Source organism: Leucopleurus acutus, assembly GCF_964270905.1.
Source record: "Leucopleurus acutus genome assembly, chromosome: 3".
In the NCBI taxonomy this organism is placed as follows: Eukaryota; Metazoa; Chordata; class Mammalia; order Artiodactyla; family Delphinidae; genus Leucopleurus; species Leucopleurus acutus.
In genome coordinates this window covers 68,926,589-68,946,880 of record NC_139145.1, presented here as the reverse complement: position 1 = coordinate 68,946,880, position 20,292 = coordinate 68,926,589, and the positions used below count along the sequence as shown (strand labels likewise).

The 20,292-nt window shown below is 35.4% G+C and overlaps 1 protein-coding gene across 1 annotated transcript in view; it reads left to right on the top strand.

Annotated features, from left to right (window-relative positions):
- ADAMTS19 (ADAM metallopeptidase with thrombospondin type 1 motif 19) overlaps positions 1-20,292 on the top strand; it is a gene marked incomplete at its 5' end in the record, with an annotated part of 286,853 nt that overhangs the window by 214,141 nt on the left and 52,420 nt on the right. The window contains one exon of the mRNA XM_082836295.1: positions 18,688-18,845. Within this exon, the coding sequence (XP_082692421.1) occupies positions 18,688-18,845 (158 nt within the window). The remainder of the gene's footprint in view (positions 1-18,687; positions 18,846-20,292) is intronic.

Below are 20,292 nucleotides of genomic sequence, written 5' to 3'. Positions count from 1 at the left end.
CTTTTCAAAGAACTAACTTCTAGCTTTGTTGATTTTCTCTATTTTATATTTCATTTATGTCTGTTTTAATCTTTATTATTACTATTTTTCTTCTTGTAGCTTTGAGTTTAGTTTGTTCTTTTTCCAGTTTCTGAGGTTGTAAAGTTAGGTTGTTAATTTGGGATGTTTCTTCTTTTTCAATGTGTATATAGCTATAAATCCCAACCCACCCCCAATCCATAGCACTGCTTTCACTGTGTCCTGTAAGTTTTGGTACATTGTGTTTTCATTTCATTTGTCTCAAGACATTTTCTAATTTACCTTGTGATTTCTTCTTTGATCCATTGGTTGTTTGAGTGTGTAGTTTCATTTCCACAAATTTGTGAATTTTCCAGTTTGCCTTCTGTTACTGATTGCGAACTTCATCTCACTGTGGTCAGAGAAAATACTTTATATGATATCTATCTTTTAGGGCATGAATGTCTTGGTCGGGGGAGGGGGTCCATTATTCATCCTACCACAGTCACTAATTTCTATGCAGTAGTTTACACCAAAACTAGGAGTTGTCTTTGATAACTCTCTTTACCATTCTAATACAGTACATCAGCAAATCCTCTCAGTTATTCAGATGTATCCTTTCCTCCATGTCAACTGTGACCCCTACCCAGGCCACTCCCTATTACATGGTCCTGCTTTATTACCTTTATAGAGCTTATTGCTGTTTGAATTGTCTTATTTGTTTACATGCATGCTTTATATTATCTATCTCCATTGTTAATTCTTGAAAGCAGGGATCATTTTGCTCAGAGCCATATCTGCAGTAACTAAAACAGAGTCTGTTACACAGAAATTAATAAAGGATTTTTCAGTGAATTTTAATTAAGAAAAGATGATTCACACTTGTATAGTGATTAGCATGGGTTAATGCATTAAATATCTTTGTTAAATAAGTCCTCACATCAACTTTATGAAGTAGGAACTTCTAATTTCCCAGTTTTTAAAATCAGAAAATAGAGGAACAGAGAATAAATTTGTTTCCCATGGTCACAAATCTTAAAAAGTTATGATCCTGGATTTAAACCCAAGAAGTGTGGCCACAGTATCTGATCATACTGTCTTTTCTTTTCTTTTTTCTTTTTTATCATTGGCTTCTATGCAACACTTGTAATTTTAAAGTACATGTCACATATGAAGAAATTTTCCTTGAACTTCTCCCAAATTCCCCCTTTTTCCCCATTTCTTAATTAATGTGATCAATTGTATAGAATTAATGGAAGGAAATACAAATCTTGAAACGACTATTTTTTTTCTTCAGTTAGTACCTCCAAGTTTGCCAGACCCCATTTTCTTTCCTTGGTGCAAATCTTCAAACATAGATCTTCAATCACTTTTTCTTGTTAAAAGAGCATTCAATTTGAAAAGGAAATTATATATCTGTGTTAAGTGCCTGGCCTTATTATTGTCAGTTTTCCTTGTGCTTAACATCAGGCCTAAGTTACTAGGGTCTTTTACTTGTGTAAAGAAATGGCGTTAGTGCTTCTAAACATCCTGAATACTACTTGAGATTAAATCATTATTGGAAAAATTAGTATGTTACCATGTTTATTCAAGAACCTACTAAGTTTCCTTACTTGCTTAACTGAGGAAAAAACAATTCTCCTGATGGAAAGGTTCAAGAACAAAGACAAGGAGATCAGTTGCATGATTCTATCAAGAGAACAGGAATAAGAAAAACCCAAGTGCTTCTACAGACATTGAAGAAGTTAGCTGATGAAACTTGTTAGAAAATCACTGTGAGTACTGATAGAAGAGAAAAATTCAAGGATTCTGGCTTAACTTGACAAATAATAATGGAATTTACTGAGATAAGGCACATGGATGAGGGGCAAGTTTGAAAAAAAACAATTAAAAAGAAATGATAGAGTATTAAAATCCTAGATTTCAAACCTAAAATCCTAGATTTCAAGCTTGTGATATGTGTTCTCTGCCTAAAGAATAGAGAGAATAGATCAGAGAATAAATACCATAAATCACATTTCCTAAAAGCTCTTTCAGGCATTGGAAGGAAGTCAAAGTCATTGAAAATCTTCATCTGAAATAGCTTTAGCAGAAAGAAAGAAAAATAAATCATTTCTTGGCAAACTGGTTATTCTTTAATGAAGTAACTTATCTACATCAAACTAGATGTTATCTCACAGAAGACATTTAATACCCTCCCAGTACAGTTATTCTTTTTCATTACTCTCTTTGAGTTGTATTCCCATTTACAATTATTATATGCTTTTCTGAAGATCATGGCTTTATTAATTTGTTAATAATTTATTCAAAAGTATAAAATGGAGAGTAGTTCAGGTAGGTCATCTATTTACAAAACCATTATAGCTTATGATTTTTAAAAATGTAAATGAGGTTGTATGGGTCAACTTAACCTTGCCTGCAGCTTTGCATGTAACCCACTGTGGGAAGAATTCCCAATGAAAACAGTTTAAAATGTTGAGCAAAATTCAAAAGGAGAAAAAAAGAACACTTTTTATATTTACCTCTGAACAGGAAAGAAGTTAAGGATTCCTCACATGTCGAAAACAAAGTGAGAACAGGAAGCCAGAGTATTAGGCTAACCGAAGCCCCACTTATGCTTAATCCTGATGACCAGTTTAGACCTTGAGAGCCAAGGGGAGCTGGGCAGAAAATAAAGCCTAAGACCTTTACGAAGTGGAGACTCAAGACCCCTACGTAAAGCGGGACCCCCAAAGAACCTACGAGCTCAGTGCGAGAAGACATAGTAGTACATGTGTTGCATTTGCACCATAAAAGGAGAAAGACAGAAAATGTGTCTGTATTAACTTTGGTACTAGGTGGAGGTAGAAAATCCATTTCCCTGAGGATCTGCAACCAAATGCAAATGTTTCTATGGATTTGCAGCACCACTCTACTCTATAAAGTCCAGAACCCTCAAGATATTTATTTTAATGAGGCTACCAAAGTGGCTAGTATATGCAAATGCAAATCCTTCTTGAAGGTAAGTCACCTTTAAACCAGGCCTCAAAAGAATTCTATAAAGTTCAACAAATATAATTTTATAGTAAAAAAAAGTTCAGAAAATACAGACGGAAATAGACACTATAAGCAAAACAGTAAAACTAAGGGAGAGCAGAACCAGACATATATATTTGTATCATATGCAGAATATATAAAAATATTATGTTAATATGTTTAAATGTGTAAAAAAGAGATTTAAAAATAAACAAAAATTGACTGAAAACATAGAGAACCAAATATAATTTTTAAAATGAAATTTTAAAAAATCAGTAGAAAACAAGATAAGAGAAAAGCAACAAAAACATACAACGAGCAGGAAATCAAAAGATACCAACAATCTTAATAAACATTTAAAAACTAAAGTCTGTAGTTAAAAGATGAAAATTATCAGACTGGATTTTACGAATAATTCACATATATTGTATTCATAAGAAATATATGTAAAACATGAGTCACAAAAATTAAAAATCAAAGAATGGAAACTGTACCAGAAAAATGCAAATCAGAAGAATACTGATATAGCCATAGTAATATGAGTCAAAACTCATTTTAAAGAAAAATGCATTACTTGAGATAAAAAAGTTCACAAAATAATTATGAAAGAATCCAGTTTATCACAAACATATTATAATTTTAAATTATATGAACCCAAGAATATAGCTTTAAAGCAAAAATTGGCCAAGAAAAATTGACAAATTCATCATCATCATGAAATAAAACACACAAATATGGAGTAAACTGACTTCCAACCAAAATGTTGAGGTAACGCACAGAGAAAAAGTACTCTTTAAACAAATAATGCTGGAATAGCTTGATATTTATATGAGGAAGAAAATTGAACCTTGGCCCCAACCTTACAACATACACAAAAATTAACTCAAAACTGATTAGAAATCTAAACAAAGAAGCTAAAACTCTAAAACTTATAACAAAAAACATAATAGAAACATATTCATGACATTATGGTAAGCAAGGCTTTCTTTACAATGGATGTGCAAAAATACCAACTCTTCCACCAAAAAGGCATATACTGGATTTCATCAAAAATAAAAATACTAGAGGACTGGGGTTGGCTGCGTGAACACAGCCTGAAGGGACTGGGGTTGGCTGCGTGAACACAGCCTGAAGGGGTTAGTACACCACGGCTAGCCGGGAGGGAGTCCGGGAAAAGGTCTGGAACTGCTGAAGAGGCAAGAGACTTTTTCATGCCTCTTTGTTTCCCTGTGCATGAGGAGAAGGGAGTAAGAGCGCTGCTTAAAGAGGCTCCAGAGACGGTCGTGAGCCACAGCTATCATCGTGGACACAGAGACGGGACTGAGACGCTAAGGCTGCTGCTGCAGCCACCAACAAGCCTGTGTGCAAGCACAGGTCACTATACACACCTCCACTCCTGGGAGCCTGTGCAGCTCACCACTGCCAGGGTCCCATGATCCAGGGACAACTTCCCCAGGAGAACACACGGTACACCTCAGGCTGGCGCAACGTCACACCAGCCTCTGCCACTGCAGGCTCACCCTGCACTTCATACCCCTCCCTCCCACTGGCCTGAGAGAGCGAAATCGCCCTACAGCTGCTCCTTTAACCCCATCCTGTCTGAGCAAAGAACAGACGCCCTCAGGTGACCTACACACAGAGGCGGGGCCAAATTCAAAGCTGAACCCAAGGAGCTGTGCGAACAAAGAGAGAAAGGGAAGTTTCTCCCAGCAGCCTCAGGAACAGCAGATTAAATCTCCACAATCAACTTGATGTACCCTGCATCTGTGGAATACCTGAATAGACAACAAATCATCCCAAATGAGGAGGTGGACTTTGAGAGCAACAACATATTTTTCCCCCTTTTTCTCTTTTTGTGACTGTGTATGTGCATGCTTCTGTGTGTGATTTTCTCTGTATAGCTTTGCTTTGACCATTTGTCCTAGGGTTCTGTCTCTCCGTTTTTGTTGTTGCTGTTTTTAATATAGTTTTCAGCAGTTGTTATCATTGGTGGATTTGTTTTTTGGTTTGGTTGTTCCTTCTTTCTTTCTTTTTAATTACTTAAAAAATTTTTTTAATAATTATTTTTTGCTTTTTATTTTAGTAACTTATTTTTTCTCTTTCTTTCTTACTTTTCTTTCTTCCTTTTCCTTCCTTCCTTCCTTCCTTCCTTCCTTCCTCCCTCCCTTCCTTCCCTCCCTCCCTCCCTCCCCCTTTTATTCTGAGTCATGTGGATGAGAGGCTCCTGGTGCTCCAGCCAGGTGTCAGGGCTGTGCCTCTGAAGTGGGAGAGCCAAGTTCAGGACATTGGTCTACCAGAGACCTCCCAGCTCCATGTAATATATGGCAAAAACCTCCAAGAGATCTCTGTCTCAACACCAAGACCCAGCTCACTCAATGACCAGCAAGCTACATTGCCAGACACCCTATGCCAAACAACTAGCAAGACAGGAACACAACCCCAGACATTAGCAGAGAGACTGCCTAAAATCATACTAAGACCACAGACACCCCAAAACATACCACAAGACGTGGACCTGCCCACCAGAAAGACAAGATCCAGCCTCATCCACCAGAACAAAGGCACTACTCCCCTCCACCAGGAAAACTACACAACCCATTCAACCAACCTTAGCCACTGGGGGCAGACACCAAAAACAACGGGAACTATGAACTTGCAGCCTGAAAAAAGGAGACCCCAAACACAGTAAGTTAAGCAAAATGAGAAGACAGAGAAACACACAGCACATGAAGGAGCAAGGTAAAACCCCACCAGACCAAACAAATGAAGAGGAAATAGGCAGCTACCTGAAAAAGAATTCAGAGTAATGATAGTAAACATGATCCAAAATCTTGGAAATAGAATGGAGAAAATACAAGAAACATTTAACAAGGACCTAGAAGAACTACAGAGCAAACAAGCAATGATGAACAACTCAAAAAATGAAATTAAAATTCTCTAGAAGGAATCAATAGCAGAATGACTGAGGCAGAAGGATGGATAAGTGACCTGGAAGATACAGTAGTGGAAATTAGCTGCTGCAGAGCAGAATGAAGAAAAAAGAATGAAAAGAATTAAGGACAGTCTTAGAGACCTCTGGGACAATATTAAACGCACCAACATTAGAATTACAGGGGTCCCAGAAGAAGAAGGGAAAAAGAAAGGGACTGAGAAAATATTTGAAGAGATTATAGATGAAAACTTCCCTAATATGGGAAAAGAAATAGTCAATAAAGTCCAGCAAGCACACAGAGTCCCATACAGGATAAATTCAAGGAGAAATATGCCAAGACACATATTAATCAAACTGTCAAAAATTAAATACAAAGAAAACATATTAAAAGCAGCAAGGGAAAAGCAACAAATAACACAAAAGGGAATCCCCATAAGGTTAACAGCTGACCTTTCAGCAAAAACTCTTCAAGCCAGAAGGGAGTGGCAGGACATATTTAAAGTGATGAAAGGGAGAAACCTACCAACAAGATTACCCCACAAGGATCTCATTCAGATTCAATGGAGAATTTTAAAACTTTACCGACAAGCAAAAGCTAACAGAATTCAGTACAAACACACCAGCTTTACAACAAATGCTAAAAGAACTTCTCTAGGTGGGAAACACAAGAGAAGGAAAAGACCTACAATAACAAACCCAAAACAATTAAGAAAATAGTAATAAGAACATACATATCAATAATTACCTTAAATGTAGATGGATTAAATGCTCCAACAAAAAGACATAGACTGGCTGAATGGATAGAAAAACAAGACCCATATATATGCTGTCTACAAGAGACCCACTTCAGACCTAGGTACACATACAGACAGAAAGTGAGGGGATGGAAAAAGATATTCCATGCAAATGGAAATCAAAGCTGGAGTAGCAATTCTCATATTAGACAAAGTAGACTTTAAAACAAAGACTATTACAAGAGACAAAGAAGGACACTACATAATGATCAAGGGATCAATCCAAGAAGAAGATATGACAATTGTAAATATTTATGCACCTAACATAGGAGCACCTCAATACATAAGGCAAATGCTAACAGCCATAAAAGGGGAAATCGACAGTAACACATTCATAGTAGGGGACTTTAACACCCCACTTTCACCAATGGACAGATCATCCAAAATGAAAATAAATAAGGAAACACAAGCTTCAAATGATACATTAAACAACATGGACTTAATTGATATTTAAGAAAATTGAAATCATATCAAGTATCTTTTCTGACCACATGCTATGAGACTAGATATGAATTACAGGAAAAACTCTGTAAAAAATATAAACAAATTGAGGCTAAGAAATACACTACTTAAAAACCAAGAGATCACTGAACAACTCAAATAGGATATCAAAAAATACCGAGGAACAAATGACAATGAAAACATGATGACCCAAAGCCTATGGGATACAGCAAAAGCAGTTCTAAGAGGGAATTTTATACCAATACAATCCTACCTTAAGAAACAGGAAACATCTTGAATAAACAACCTAACCTTACACCTAATGCAATTAGAGAAAGAAGAAAAAAAAAAAACCAAAGTTAGCAGAAGGGAAGAAATCAAAAAGATCAGATCAGACATAAATGAAAGGGAAATGAAGGAAATGATAGCAAAGATCAATAAAACTAAAAGCTGGTTCTTTGAGAAGATAAACAAAATTGATTAACCATTAGCCAGAGTCATCAAGAACAAAAGGGAGAAGACTAAAATCAGTAGAATTAAAATAAAAAAGGAGAAGTAACAACTGACACTGCAGAAATACAAAGGATCATATGAGATTACTACAAGCAACTATATGCGAATAAAATGGACAACCTGGAAGAAATAGACAAATTCTTAGAAATGCACAACCTGCCAAGACTGAACCAGGAAGAAATAGAAAATATGAACAGACCAATCACAAGCACTGAAATTGAAACTGTGATTAAAAATCTTCCAACAAACAAAAGCCCAGGGCCAGATGGCTTCACAGCCGAATTCTATCAAACATTTAGAGAAAGGCTAACACGTATCCTTCTCAAACTCTTCCAAACTATAGCAGAGGGAGGAACACTCCCAAACTCATTCTACAAGCCCACCATCACGCTGATACCAAAACCAGATAAAGATGTCACAAAAAAAGAAAACTACAGGCCAATATTATTGATGAACATAGATGCAAAAATCCTCAACAAAATACTAGCAAACAGAATCCAACAGCACATTAAAAGGATCATACATTATGATCAAGTGGGGTTTATCCCAAGAAGGCAAGGATTCTTCAATATATGCAAATCAATCAACATGATACACCATATTAACAAATTGAAGGAGTAAAACCATATGATCATCTCAATAGATGCAGAGAAAGGTTTTGACAAAATTCAACACCCATTTATGGTAAAAACCCTCCAGAAAGTAGGCATAGAGGGAACTTTCCTCAACATAATAAAGGCCATATATGACAAACCCACAGCCACCATCATCCTCAAAAGTGAAAATCTGAAACCATTTCCACTAAGATGAGGAAGAAGACAAGGTTGCCCACTCTCACCACTCTTATTCAACATAGTTTTGCAAGTTTTAGCCACAGCAATCAGAGAAGAAAAACAAATAAAAGGAACCCAAATCAGAAAAGAAATAAAGCTGTCACTGTTTGCAGATGACATGATACTATACATAGAGAATCCTAAAGATGCTACCAGAAGACTACTAGAGCTAACCAATGAATTTGGTAAAGTAGCAAGATACAAAATTAATGCACAGAAATCTCTTTGCATTCCTATACCCTAATGATGAAAAATCTGAAAGTGAAATTAAGAAAATCCTCCTATTTACCTTTGCAACAAAAAGAATAAAATACCCAGGTATAAAGCTACCTAAGGAGACAAAAGACCTGTATGCAGAAAATTATAAGACACTGATGAAAAAAATTAAAGGTGATACAAATAGATGGAAAGATATACCATGTTCTTGTATTAGAAGAATCAACATTGTGAAAATGACTATACTACACAAAGCAATCTACAGATTCGGTGCAATCCCTATCAAACTACCACTGGCATTTTTCACAGAACTAGAACAAAAAATTTCACAGTCTGGATGGAAACACAAAAGACCCCGAATAGCCAAAGCAATCTTGAGAACGAAAAAAGGAGCTGGACGAATCAGGCTCCCTGACTTCAGACTATACTACAAAGCTACAGTAATCAAGACAGTATGGTACTGGCACAAAAACAGAAATATAGATCAATGGAACAGGATAGAAAGCCCAGAGATAAACCCACGCACATATGGTTACCTTATCTTTGATAAAGGAGACAAGTGTATACAATAGAGAAAAGACAGCCTCTTCAATACATGGTGCTGGGAAAACTGGACAGCTACATGTAAAAGAATGAAGTGAGAACACTCCCTAACACCATACACAAAAATAAACTCAAAATGGATTAAAGTCCTAAATGTTAGGCCAGATACTATCAAACTCTTAGAGGAAAACATAGGCAGAACACTCTATGACATAAATCACAGCAAGATCCTTTTTGACCCACCTCCTAGAGAAATGGATATAAAAACAAAGGTAAACAAATGGGCCCTAATGAAACTCAAAACCTTTTGCACAGCAAAGGAAACCATAAACAAGACAAAAAGACAACCCGCAGAATGGGAGAAAATATTTGCAAATTGAAACAACAGACAAAGGATTAATCTCCAAACTTTACAAGCAGCTCATGCAGCTCAATATCAAAAAAACAAACAACCCAATCCAAAAATGGGCAGAAGACTTGAAGAGACATTTCTCCAAAGAAGATATACAGATTGCCAACAAACACATGAAAGGATGCTGAACATCATTAATCATTAGAGAAATGCAAATCAAAACTGCAATGCGGTATCATCTCACACTGGTCAGAATGACCATCATCAAAAAACCTACCAAGCAATAAATGCTGGAGAGGGTGTGGAGAAAAGGGAACCCTCTTGCACTGTTGGTGGGAATGTAAATTGATGCAGCCACTATGGAGAACAGTATGGAGGTTCCTTAAAAAACTAGAAGTAGAAATACCATATGCCCCAGCAATCCCACTACTGGGCATATAACCTAAGAAAACCATAATTCAAAAAGAGTCATGTGCCACAGTGTTCATTGAGCACTATTTACAATAGCCAGGACATGGAAGCAACCTAAGTGTCCATTGACAGTTGAATGGATAAAGAAGATGTGGCACATATATACAATGGAATATTACTCAGCCATAAAAAGAAACGAAATTGAGTTATTTGTAGTGAGGTGGATGGACCTAGAGTCTGTCATACAAAGTGAAGTAAGTCAGAAAGAGAAAAACAAATACCATACACTAACACATATATATGGAATCTAAAAAAAAAGAAAAATGGTCATGAAGAACCTAGGAGCAAGATGGGAATAAAGATGCAGACCTACTAGAGAATGGACTTGAGGACACGGGGAGGGGGAAGGGTAAGCTGAGAGAAAGTGAGAGACTGGCAGTGTATATATGGACATACATACACTACCAAATGTAAAATAGATAGCTAGTGGGAAGCGGTCTCATAGCACAGGGAGATCAGCTCGGTGCTTTTTGACCAGCTAGAAGGGTGGGATAGGCAGGTGGGAGGGAGGGAAACACAAGAGGGAGGAGAGATGGGGATATATGTATATTTATAACTGATTCACTTTGTTATAAAGCAGAAACTAACACACCATTGTAAAGCAATTACAGTCCCATAAAAATGTTAAAAAGAAAAAAAGAGAAGGTGGGATTTGAAAAATAATTGAATACAAATTAAATAAATAAATAAGTAAACTACTGTTCTTTTAAAGACATCATTAAGAAAATAAAAAGGCAAGCCATAGTCTCAGAGATAAATATTTGCAATAAATTTATCATGAAAAGAATTTGTATCTAGAATATATAAAAATGTAATTTTCATGAATTTCTAATAGATAGAAACAAATATTCTTAACCAATAGTTAGTTATAAAGGAAACAGTAAAGTACAAATGTTTATATTTATTACCTGCGTTAAGAAAAATAAGATTTTTGGTACATTTGAAGAGCCCTTGTGCCCCTCCTCCTATTTTATAGTAAATTTTGTATAAAACTGGTACTGTTTTTCCTTAAGTGTTTGAACGTTGGTATTTTCTTTCTGGGAAGGTTTTTGAATCCCAACCTAATTTCTTTAGTGTGTGTGTGTGTGTGTGTGTGTGTGTGTGTGTGTGTTTATAACTAGTCAGATGTTCTTTTAATTTTTGTGACAGATTTGGTAATTGGTGTCTTCAAAGAACTTATCTATTTCACTTATCAAGTTTATTGTCTTGAAATTGTTTATAATATGTCCTTATAACACTACAGTGCCTATATGCACTATAGCAATATTTCTCCTCTCATTTCTGATGTTGTTAATTTTTGTCTTCTTTTCCTAATCAGTAAAACTAGAATTTTATCCGTTTTTGATCTTTTGAAATAACCACCTTTTAGTGTCATTAGTTGCATCTGTTGTTAATCTGCTTTCTATTCAATTGACTTTTGGTCTTTATTATTTTCTTCCTACTTACTTTAGGTTTAAATCGATTTTTTTAATACCATTTTAAGTTAGAAACTTAGGTAATTGATTTTAGTCCTTCTTTGTTAATATGACAGTTTTTCTAAGCACTGCTTTAGCTGCATTCCACAATTTTTGTAGGTCATACTATTTGTTTAAAATATTTTCAAATTTTCATTGTGGTTTCTACTTTGACTCATGGGTTATTTGTAACTGTATTGTTTAATTTCCAAATATTTGTAGATTTTCTAGTAGATATTTTGTTATTGATTCCAGTTTAAATCTGCGTGGAAAGAGAATATGCAGTTGATCCTTGAACGACATGGGGGTTAGGGACGCCTACCCTCCATACAGCCGAAAATCCTAGTATAATTTATAGTCAGACCTCCACATAGGCTCTTCCTCCATATATAACCGTTTCTCGCTATCTGCGATTCTGTTCAGCATTTGTGAATTCAACCATCAGGGGAGATGGGGATGGGAGATCATGTAGTAAGTAGTGAAGTATTTACCATTGAAAAACTTCCATGTACAAGTGGCCCACGCAGTTCACATACACATTCAAGGGTCATCTGTACTGCCTGATTTCAGCTGAGACTTGTTTCATGGCCTATGGCTTGTATTGGTTAATGTTTCGTTTATACTTGAAAAAAAAATTATCTTCTGCAATTGCTGACTCTTCTCTAAATATCAGTTGGCTCCATTTGGTTCAGGTGTTCTATATTCTTATTGATTTTCTTCTTTTATCATCTAAGGAAAGAGAAATATTGAAATCTCTGATTAAAACTGTGTATTTTTCTATATCTCCTTTCAATTATGTTAGTTTTTGCTTTGTGCATTTTGATGCTTTGTTATACACTTAAGATTTTATTATCTCCTTAATAAATTTTAAATGTCATTTGAGATTTTACATTTAAAGTAATTTAAATTTAAATGACATTTTTAAAAATTATCTTTTGATCTTAGAATATTCCTTGACCTGATGTCCATGCTATCTGATATTAATGTAGCCAATACATCTTTTTTGATTGGTGTTGCATGCTTAATTCTTTCTGCCTTTTAGGTTTAATCTCCCTGTCTTTCATTTTTAAAGTACATTCTTGTAAATTGAATATAGTTGGCCCTCTGGCCTGATAATCTATCCTAACTAATATCATAGTACATTTAAACATAATATAATTATGTGAATATTGAATTTTTCTATGTATTTCATTCCTTTCTATTCCTTTTTTCCTCTTAATCTGGCTTCTGTTGGATTTTTTTTTTAGTAGTCTGTTAATCTCCTTTATTTGCTTATCAGCCATGTATAGCTCATGTTTTATATTTTTATTGATTGCTTTACTGTATAAGTTTTTAACTTATTATAGTCTCCCTTCAGATTATATTGTGCCACTTTACATGTAATATACGTTCCTTAGAACAGTTGAGGTCCCTTTTCCTCCTTCCCCTCCTTTGTGCTATTATACATTTTATTTCTACATTTTATATAATCAACTTATTTTTACATATGCTTTAAGCACCAAAATACATTGTAACTAGTTATGCTTTAAATAGTTAATTATACTATAAAGAAATTTTTTTTTTTTTTTTTTTTTTTTTTAGCGGTACGAGGGCCTCTCACCACTGTGGCCTCTCCCATTGCAGAGCACAAGCTCTGGATGCGCAGGCTCAGGGGCCATGGCTCACGGGCCCAGCCACTCTGCGGCACGTGGGATCCTCCCGGACTGGGGCATGAACCCGTGTCTCCTGCATCAGCAGGCGGACTCTCAACCACTGCGCCACCAGGGAAGCCCCTATAAAGAACTTATTAATGAAAAAATTATATATTTTTTATTTTATTTTTTAATTTTTTAAAATTTTTACTTAAGGATAGTTGATTTAAAATGTTGTGTTAGTTTCTACTGTACAGCAAAGTGAATTAGTTAAACATATACCCACTCTTTTTTAGATTCTTTTCCCATGTAGGTCATTACAGAGTATTGAGAAGAGTTCCCTGTGCTATACAGTAGGTCCTTATAAAATAGACAACTAATAAGGACCTGCTTAGTTATTTTTGTACATTTACCAGTACCAGCATTCTTCATGCCTTCACATAGACACCTGTTTCCATCTAGAACCATGTTCTTTTAGCCTGAAGAACATCCTTTAATACTTCTTGTAGAGCAAGTCTGCTGGCAGCCAAATTTCTTAGATTTTGTTTGTCTGACAGTATATTTATTTCACCTTCATATGTGAAGGATATTTTCACTGAATATAGAATTCTATATTTTGTTTTGTTTTTTTCACTTTAAGGTAACGTTTCATTGTCTTCTGGCTTGCATTAGTTGTAATGGTATATCCAGGGAATTCTTAAATCTTTTTTCCCCTATATCTAATATGCCTGTTTCCTTTTTGGCCACTATTTTTTTTTATTATTCCATGCTTTTTATCTTTTATATTTTTAACTTTTTATTTTATACTGGAGTATAGTTGATTAACAATGTTGTGTTAGTTTCAGGTGTACAGCACAGTGATTCAGTTGTACATATACATGTATTTATTCGTTTTCAAATTCCTTTCCCATTTAGGTTGTAGATAATATTGAGTAGATTTCCCTGTGCTATACAGTAAGTCCTTGTTGGTTATCTATTTTAAAGATGGCCACTATTAAGATTGTTCTCGCTATCATTGTTTGCCAGCAGTTTGATTGTATTGTGCTTTGGTATGGCTTTCTTTATGCTTATCCTGTTTGGGTTCCAATGTACTTCTCAGATCTGTAGGTTTATGGTTTATATTAGATTTGGAAAAATTTTGAACACTATGTCTTCAAATAATTTTTGTGCCTACACTCCCTTTTCAGGGAGCCTTTATTCTAGGACTAGACCAGCTTTATTTCTAATATGCAGCCTTTCTAGGTTCTCCTCTGAAGAGTCTGTATGTTCAGTAAGATACCTTCACTCTGATAGCATAGAATGCATATGTCTTCTAACCCTACGCAATCTCCAGTAGTTATGCAGTTTACAGGTCCTAGGTAATTACTCTTTTCCCAGCCCTGCGGAATTTCACCCCACTTATTTGCAACTTAGTAAAATATTTAGTTTCAGGCTCAAAGGAACACCTTTGCAGATATTTTTCTTTTGCTTTTATCATATTTGTATTTTGGTTGGTTTTCCTAATTACTGTATCATAGAAAAAAATGCATTGTTTGTTAATGGTTCACTTCGTTTCCTTGAAAAATACCAGAACTTTTAGGAAAAAAGACTTCATTTGTTTCTTAAGAATTTAGTAATTATCAGTTAACTATAGGATTTACAGAAACTCAAGACTTTAAAAGAATAGTGCAAGTAAACTGAGATCATTCTCCTTTAAACTACCATGATAGTTTCTGCCACAAAAATTTTTGACAGATGAAGGATGAAACAAATGAAACAGTTATTTTTGAGTGGCTCTAAGAAATTCTCTTGTAGAAGTTTTAAGTTGCCAATATTTGGTGTAATACCATGCTGCTTGATGTTAATGGATAGTGTTGTAGGAATTAGAAGGTAGTTAACTCCTGTAATAGAAAACAAAAAAATAATTGTGAAATAGCATACACCTGACACTACCCCCCACCCCGCTGCCCATATTCCCTGTGTCCTATCAAAACTCTATTGTGTCCTACCTGCCAGGTACCTGGTTATTCCCATTTCTTTCCCTTGGGTCATTACATAAACTAGTAAGGTTTAAGGTAACGTCCAAAAGAGACGTAAAAGTGGAAACGAAAGACTTTAAGGGCTCAAAGACAGACAATAAGATGAACTGATAAATGATAGGGCTGATAGTTAAGTGTAAACAGTGAGAGTATATAAGGAGGCTGTTGCAGCTTAAATAGGATGGCCGTCTCTACACAGCAAGCATAAATAAGTGAAATCCTCTAGGTTATGTCCCTCACACTATGTCAGCTTATGAAATATTTTGAAGCTCGTTGCTGTGTTGCTCCCTCTTCTCCAGTACTCAATAAAACAGATTCCAGCTGCCTTAGCCAGTTTGAACTCCATTCTCTGTGTCCTCATCTCGCTGAAGCCCTCGTTATCTGTGCTCTGCTTGAGTTCCCCCTCTTTGTGGTGGGGCCTGCTAAATATCTTCAGGCAGAAAGTCAAGTAATTTTAGAGAGCATTGGGTCTCCTCCTCTTAGGGATCACAGTTCTCTGTTGTCCATTGTCCAGTGTCTGGGAACAGTTGTTTCATATACTGTCTAGTTTTCTAGTTGTTTACAGGGGGAGAGATAGTGCCGTTCCAGTTATTCAGCTATGGCCAGAAACTGATTTTCTAAAAACATTTTTAAAGCTAATGAATTAAAAACCAGAACCAGGAAACACCACACACCCAGAGTATTGAGTCTGCATATAAAGTTGCTCTTAAGCTTATAAATTGTGTGGGTTTTCAGATACATGCATGTGGCATTTGGGCGGGGAATGCTGAATTCCAGAATACCAGTTGAGTCTCAACATTATACTATAGTCACCACAAAAGGTTTTCAAGGCATTTTTCTTAGAGATTTTCAGGAAATATTCCTTTGTAATAGTGCTATGAATATATGTTGAGATACAGGAAAAAAGAATGGAATTATACTGGCCGCAGTACAAATCTAGGCCAAAAAGACTCTCAGAATATTTAATAGACCTTAGAGAAATACAAGGGCGTACTTTACCTTTTAGGCAAAATCATTATTTTTTTAATCAATCTAGCATTATCAGAAGTATATCCATTTGTAGATGGTAAGAGCTATTTGCAAAGTGTTGAGAGTTTTCTGGCAACATATTTCCCTTTCAAGTTTAAAATTCAAGGTAAACATTAGTACTTGTATATTTTTCATACATCTGAAAATATTTATGCTTAATATTTTATCTAAAACATTCTACTTTATATTGCAGTATGTGATAAAGATATTACTTGGTAGAAATTAAGAGGTAAAATTTCAATATTTCTATTAACATGTTGCTTATAATAATGAGAATATAAACTCCAGAAAAATCTCTTAGTGGACCAAAAAACCTTCACAGATAATTTATAATTTGCTTAATTAATTTAAATTTAAAAGGCAATATAATAAGCAAATAATAATAAGCAAATGAAAAATATCTTTAACATCAGTAGCAAAAAGAGACTTTTCTAAAAAACTGGATTGTTCAAAATTCAAATCCTGATATTTCTCCTCAATCATTTTCTTTTGCTAGCCTTTCCAATCTCACTGTTTGCTTTTATAACCCACTGTTTCTCATACTAGAAACCTGGCATCATCTCTGACACTTCCTTTCACACAGGACAACCAAGTCATCATCATATTTTATCAATTTCACTCCTAAATTCCTCTTTGCACTCTTCTCTACTACCTTAAGCCAAGCCACCGTTACTTTCCATTGGGCTACTATTCTGTCTTCTCTATACAAATTTGTCCTATGCAAGTCCCTTTTCTGTACAATATTGTTCAAAATCTTGTATAGTTTTATATTTTTTCTTAGGAAAAAGCCTCTAAAAGTTAACAAGGCTTATAAGGTCTGGCTATTCCTTACTCTCCAGCCTCATGAGTTCATGATCCCCTTGAGTACATGTGGCATCTGCACATTTGGTACCTGATTCTCACCAAGCTGCAGTGGTGACCTTGGCATCTGTAGTTCCCTCAGTCTTGAACACTCTTGCTTCTCTTTTCCCCTGGCTAGCATCCTCCATAAATGACATCCTTCAGGCAAGCCTTTCCTGATTCCTCCCTCACAAGTTTCAGCATAATTATAATTAGTTGGTTACTTATGACTTGATTAATATCTGGTTTGCTAGTTAGATGATAGTTCTATGAAGCCGGAGAACATATTTCTGTTGTTCATTTGGGAAGTCCCAGAACTTTGAGTATTTCCTGATTTATAGAGGATGCTTGATAAGCAATGATTTAGGCATGATTAAATATTATACAAGAGAAAGGTGCTTTCAAGGAGTTGTTCAGAAATGGACACTCTTAGTCACTGTTATGAAAGCATAAATTCTTGCAAACTTTATGAAAATCAATTTGAAATTGTTTTTCCAAATCTTTAAATGTTTGATTTCTTTGACTCTGTAATTCCAAATCTGGGAATCTATCCAAGGGAAGTATTCAGGTATACAAATATTTAGTGTACAGTGTATTTATCTGAGCGTTATTTACAATATTAAAAAGTTGGAACTCCTCAAACATTCAATAAATAGAGATTAGCTTAAATAATATTTTGGAAGATTTATTGGATTATTATCAAAACATTTTCATAGCATTATGACATAAAAACCTTCAATGAATCTTCATGTAAATGTTTTTGAAAGAGAAATTCAATTATAGGGGAGAGTTTAAAGTTTAAATAAAAAATAAAATCATTTGGAAAAAACATAAGGAATCCTTAATTTTAAATGATAATCATGGCATGTCACTTCCATGTTATGAATCTCATTTAAATAGTAGCACAGATCAGGTCAAAAAAGAAAAAGAGAAAAAAAAGTATAGGTAAACAAAGTTACTCCACAAAATTTCATACAAATGATGGCTGTTTGTGGGTGAGAATTAGCATTTATCCTCCATTCTTGTACACAATAAATCACAAACTAGGGATGTTTAAAGGTTCTGAGTTCTGTTTTTAGAACTAACACATTATCTTTGAATTGTTTTGTGTTGAACATAACCCTGTCATTCTGATCTGTTAACATTCCATGTCATGACCTTTCTGTCATCACACTCTTTCCTGGGTGGCATAGGAGATACAGAGCATGTATAAGATGTAGTACCAGCCTTCACATTGTTCATAGGATCATTGCATAGACAACATAGACACACATAGCCTTTAAAATAATAATATGTTGTTAAAGAATAAATGATTAAGGGACACGAAATAAGGTTATAGACATCGAGTGTTCAAAGGAGGTTGGAGGAGGCAAGGATAAACGTGACTGTATGGTTTGTGGACAGCTTCAGGAGAGAAGGAGAACTTCCTATGGCATTTGCTGTGATTGCAGACTTTCCCAAAGAGGAGATGCCTCATGTTTTGCATCAGGGAGCGTTGACCATTTAGTTTAGAAATGAATGAAATGCTTTTAACAAAATCATGCAAAGTGGATAGTGATTAATGATGCTGACTTGTTAATCTCATAATATTTTATAACTTTTTTATAGCTCTCCGAGACACTGGAAAACAGTCTATTAATAGTGACTGGAAGATTGAACCCTCTGGAGCATTCAACTTAGCGGGAACTACTGTCCATTATGTAAGACGAGGTCTCTGGGAGAAGATCTCCGCCAAAGGTCCTACTACATCACCATTACACCTCCTGGTATGAGGGAACGAATCGATAACATTGCATAATCAGCTTCCTATGACAAAGGACATTCCCACCGTGCCTTCTCTTATCTTTTTTCCAAATTTGAATTGTCAAGTAAACATTTAAAATTATTTAAGAGGTGGGTTTTTAGGATTTTTTAATGTGTTTGAAATCAAGATGTCTAAAAATGGAAATTATTACGAAAGGAACACGATATTTTAGGGAATTCACAGACTCACAGTAGAAGTGAATTAGCAGGCAATAAGGTTCCTCTTTCCCTAAAAGCATATGTTTACTAACCAGAGTGGATGTCTATAAAGAGAGTGCTATAATATGGCAAACCATAACATTTCATACATCTGTGAAATGGGCATTGCCTGAATCTGTATAAAATACCTTTGATAAAATGGTATTGGTTCCAGGGGAAAACGTTTGGTAAATATCTAACAAGGCTTCCAATTACCCCATTGTGTTCTTACTAGGTTAAGTGATTCCTGTAAAGAATTATGATAATTTGAATGCTTGGGATAATAAGTTTCTTTACCATGTAGCAGAAGACTAGGTCTGAGTTTGGAGTGAAAGAATCAGGACATTGGGGCTCTGCGCCCTCGCTCATGGCAGGTTCACATACCTCTTTTGACCTTGATCATTGCAGTCAATGCTAATGGCTCAGGAGTTTTTTCTTCTGGTGGCAAGGTCTGAGATTCACACACTTCAACACCTCTTTGAGTCCACACATAAAAACAACTCTAAAATACAGCCAACTGACTGTTTATTTGGAGTGTAGTGTGCCACATTATTTAATATCTCCACACAATTAAAGTTGAATTCTTCCTCAACTGGAGACATCTGTGTTGCCAGTATAGCAGCCAGAGGTTCAAATCTCATACTGGCCCATCTGCTTTTCCTACTTTAACATGCCTGCAGATCACCTGGGGTTCTTGTTAAAATGCATATTCTGGGGAGGAACCTGAGACCTGCATTTCTAACCATCTCCCAGGTGATGCCACTACTGCTGGTCCACTGACCACATTTCAAGTAAGAATGTTTTAGAGAACTGCAGTCAATAGACTTTACCAACAGGAATATGCATAAAGGGAGCAGGGTGAGTTGCGTGGGGGCCTTCTGTTCCGAATCTTAATACTAGTAATAATATACACCATCAAGCACTGAGAGTCAGACCCTATCCAAAAGTGCTTTATGTTCATCATAGCACTTAATCCTCAAAATAACCCTGTGTAGTATGTATTATTATTACTCCATTTTACAGATTAGAAAACACTAAGTATGTAAAAGGTTAAATACTGTGCTCAGTGCCTCCCAGTAAGTTACTTAGCTTTGAATAAACTAGGTGTTAATCCATCTTCTGTGCTGCCTCTCCTGATGCAAAGCTTAAATCTAAGTTCTTTACACCAGACAGCCTTGGATCATGAGTATACATATACTTTAAATAATTATT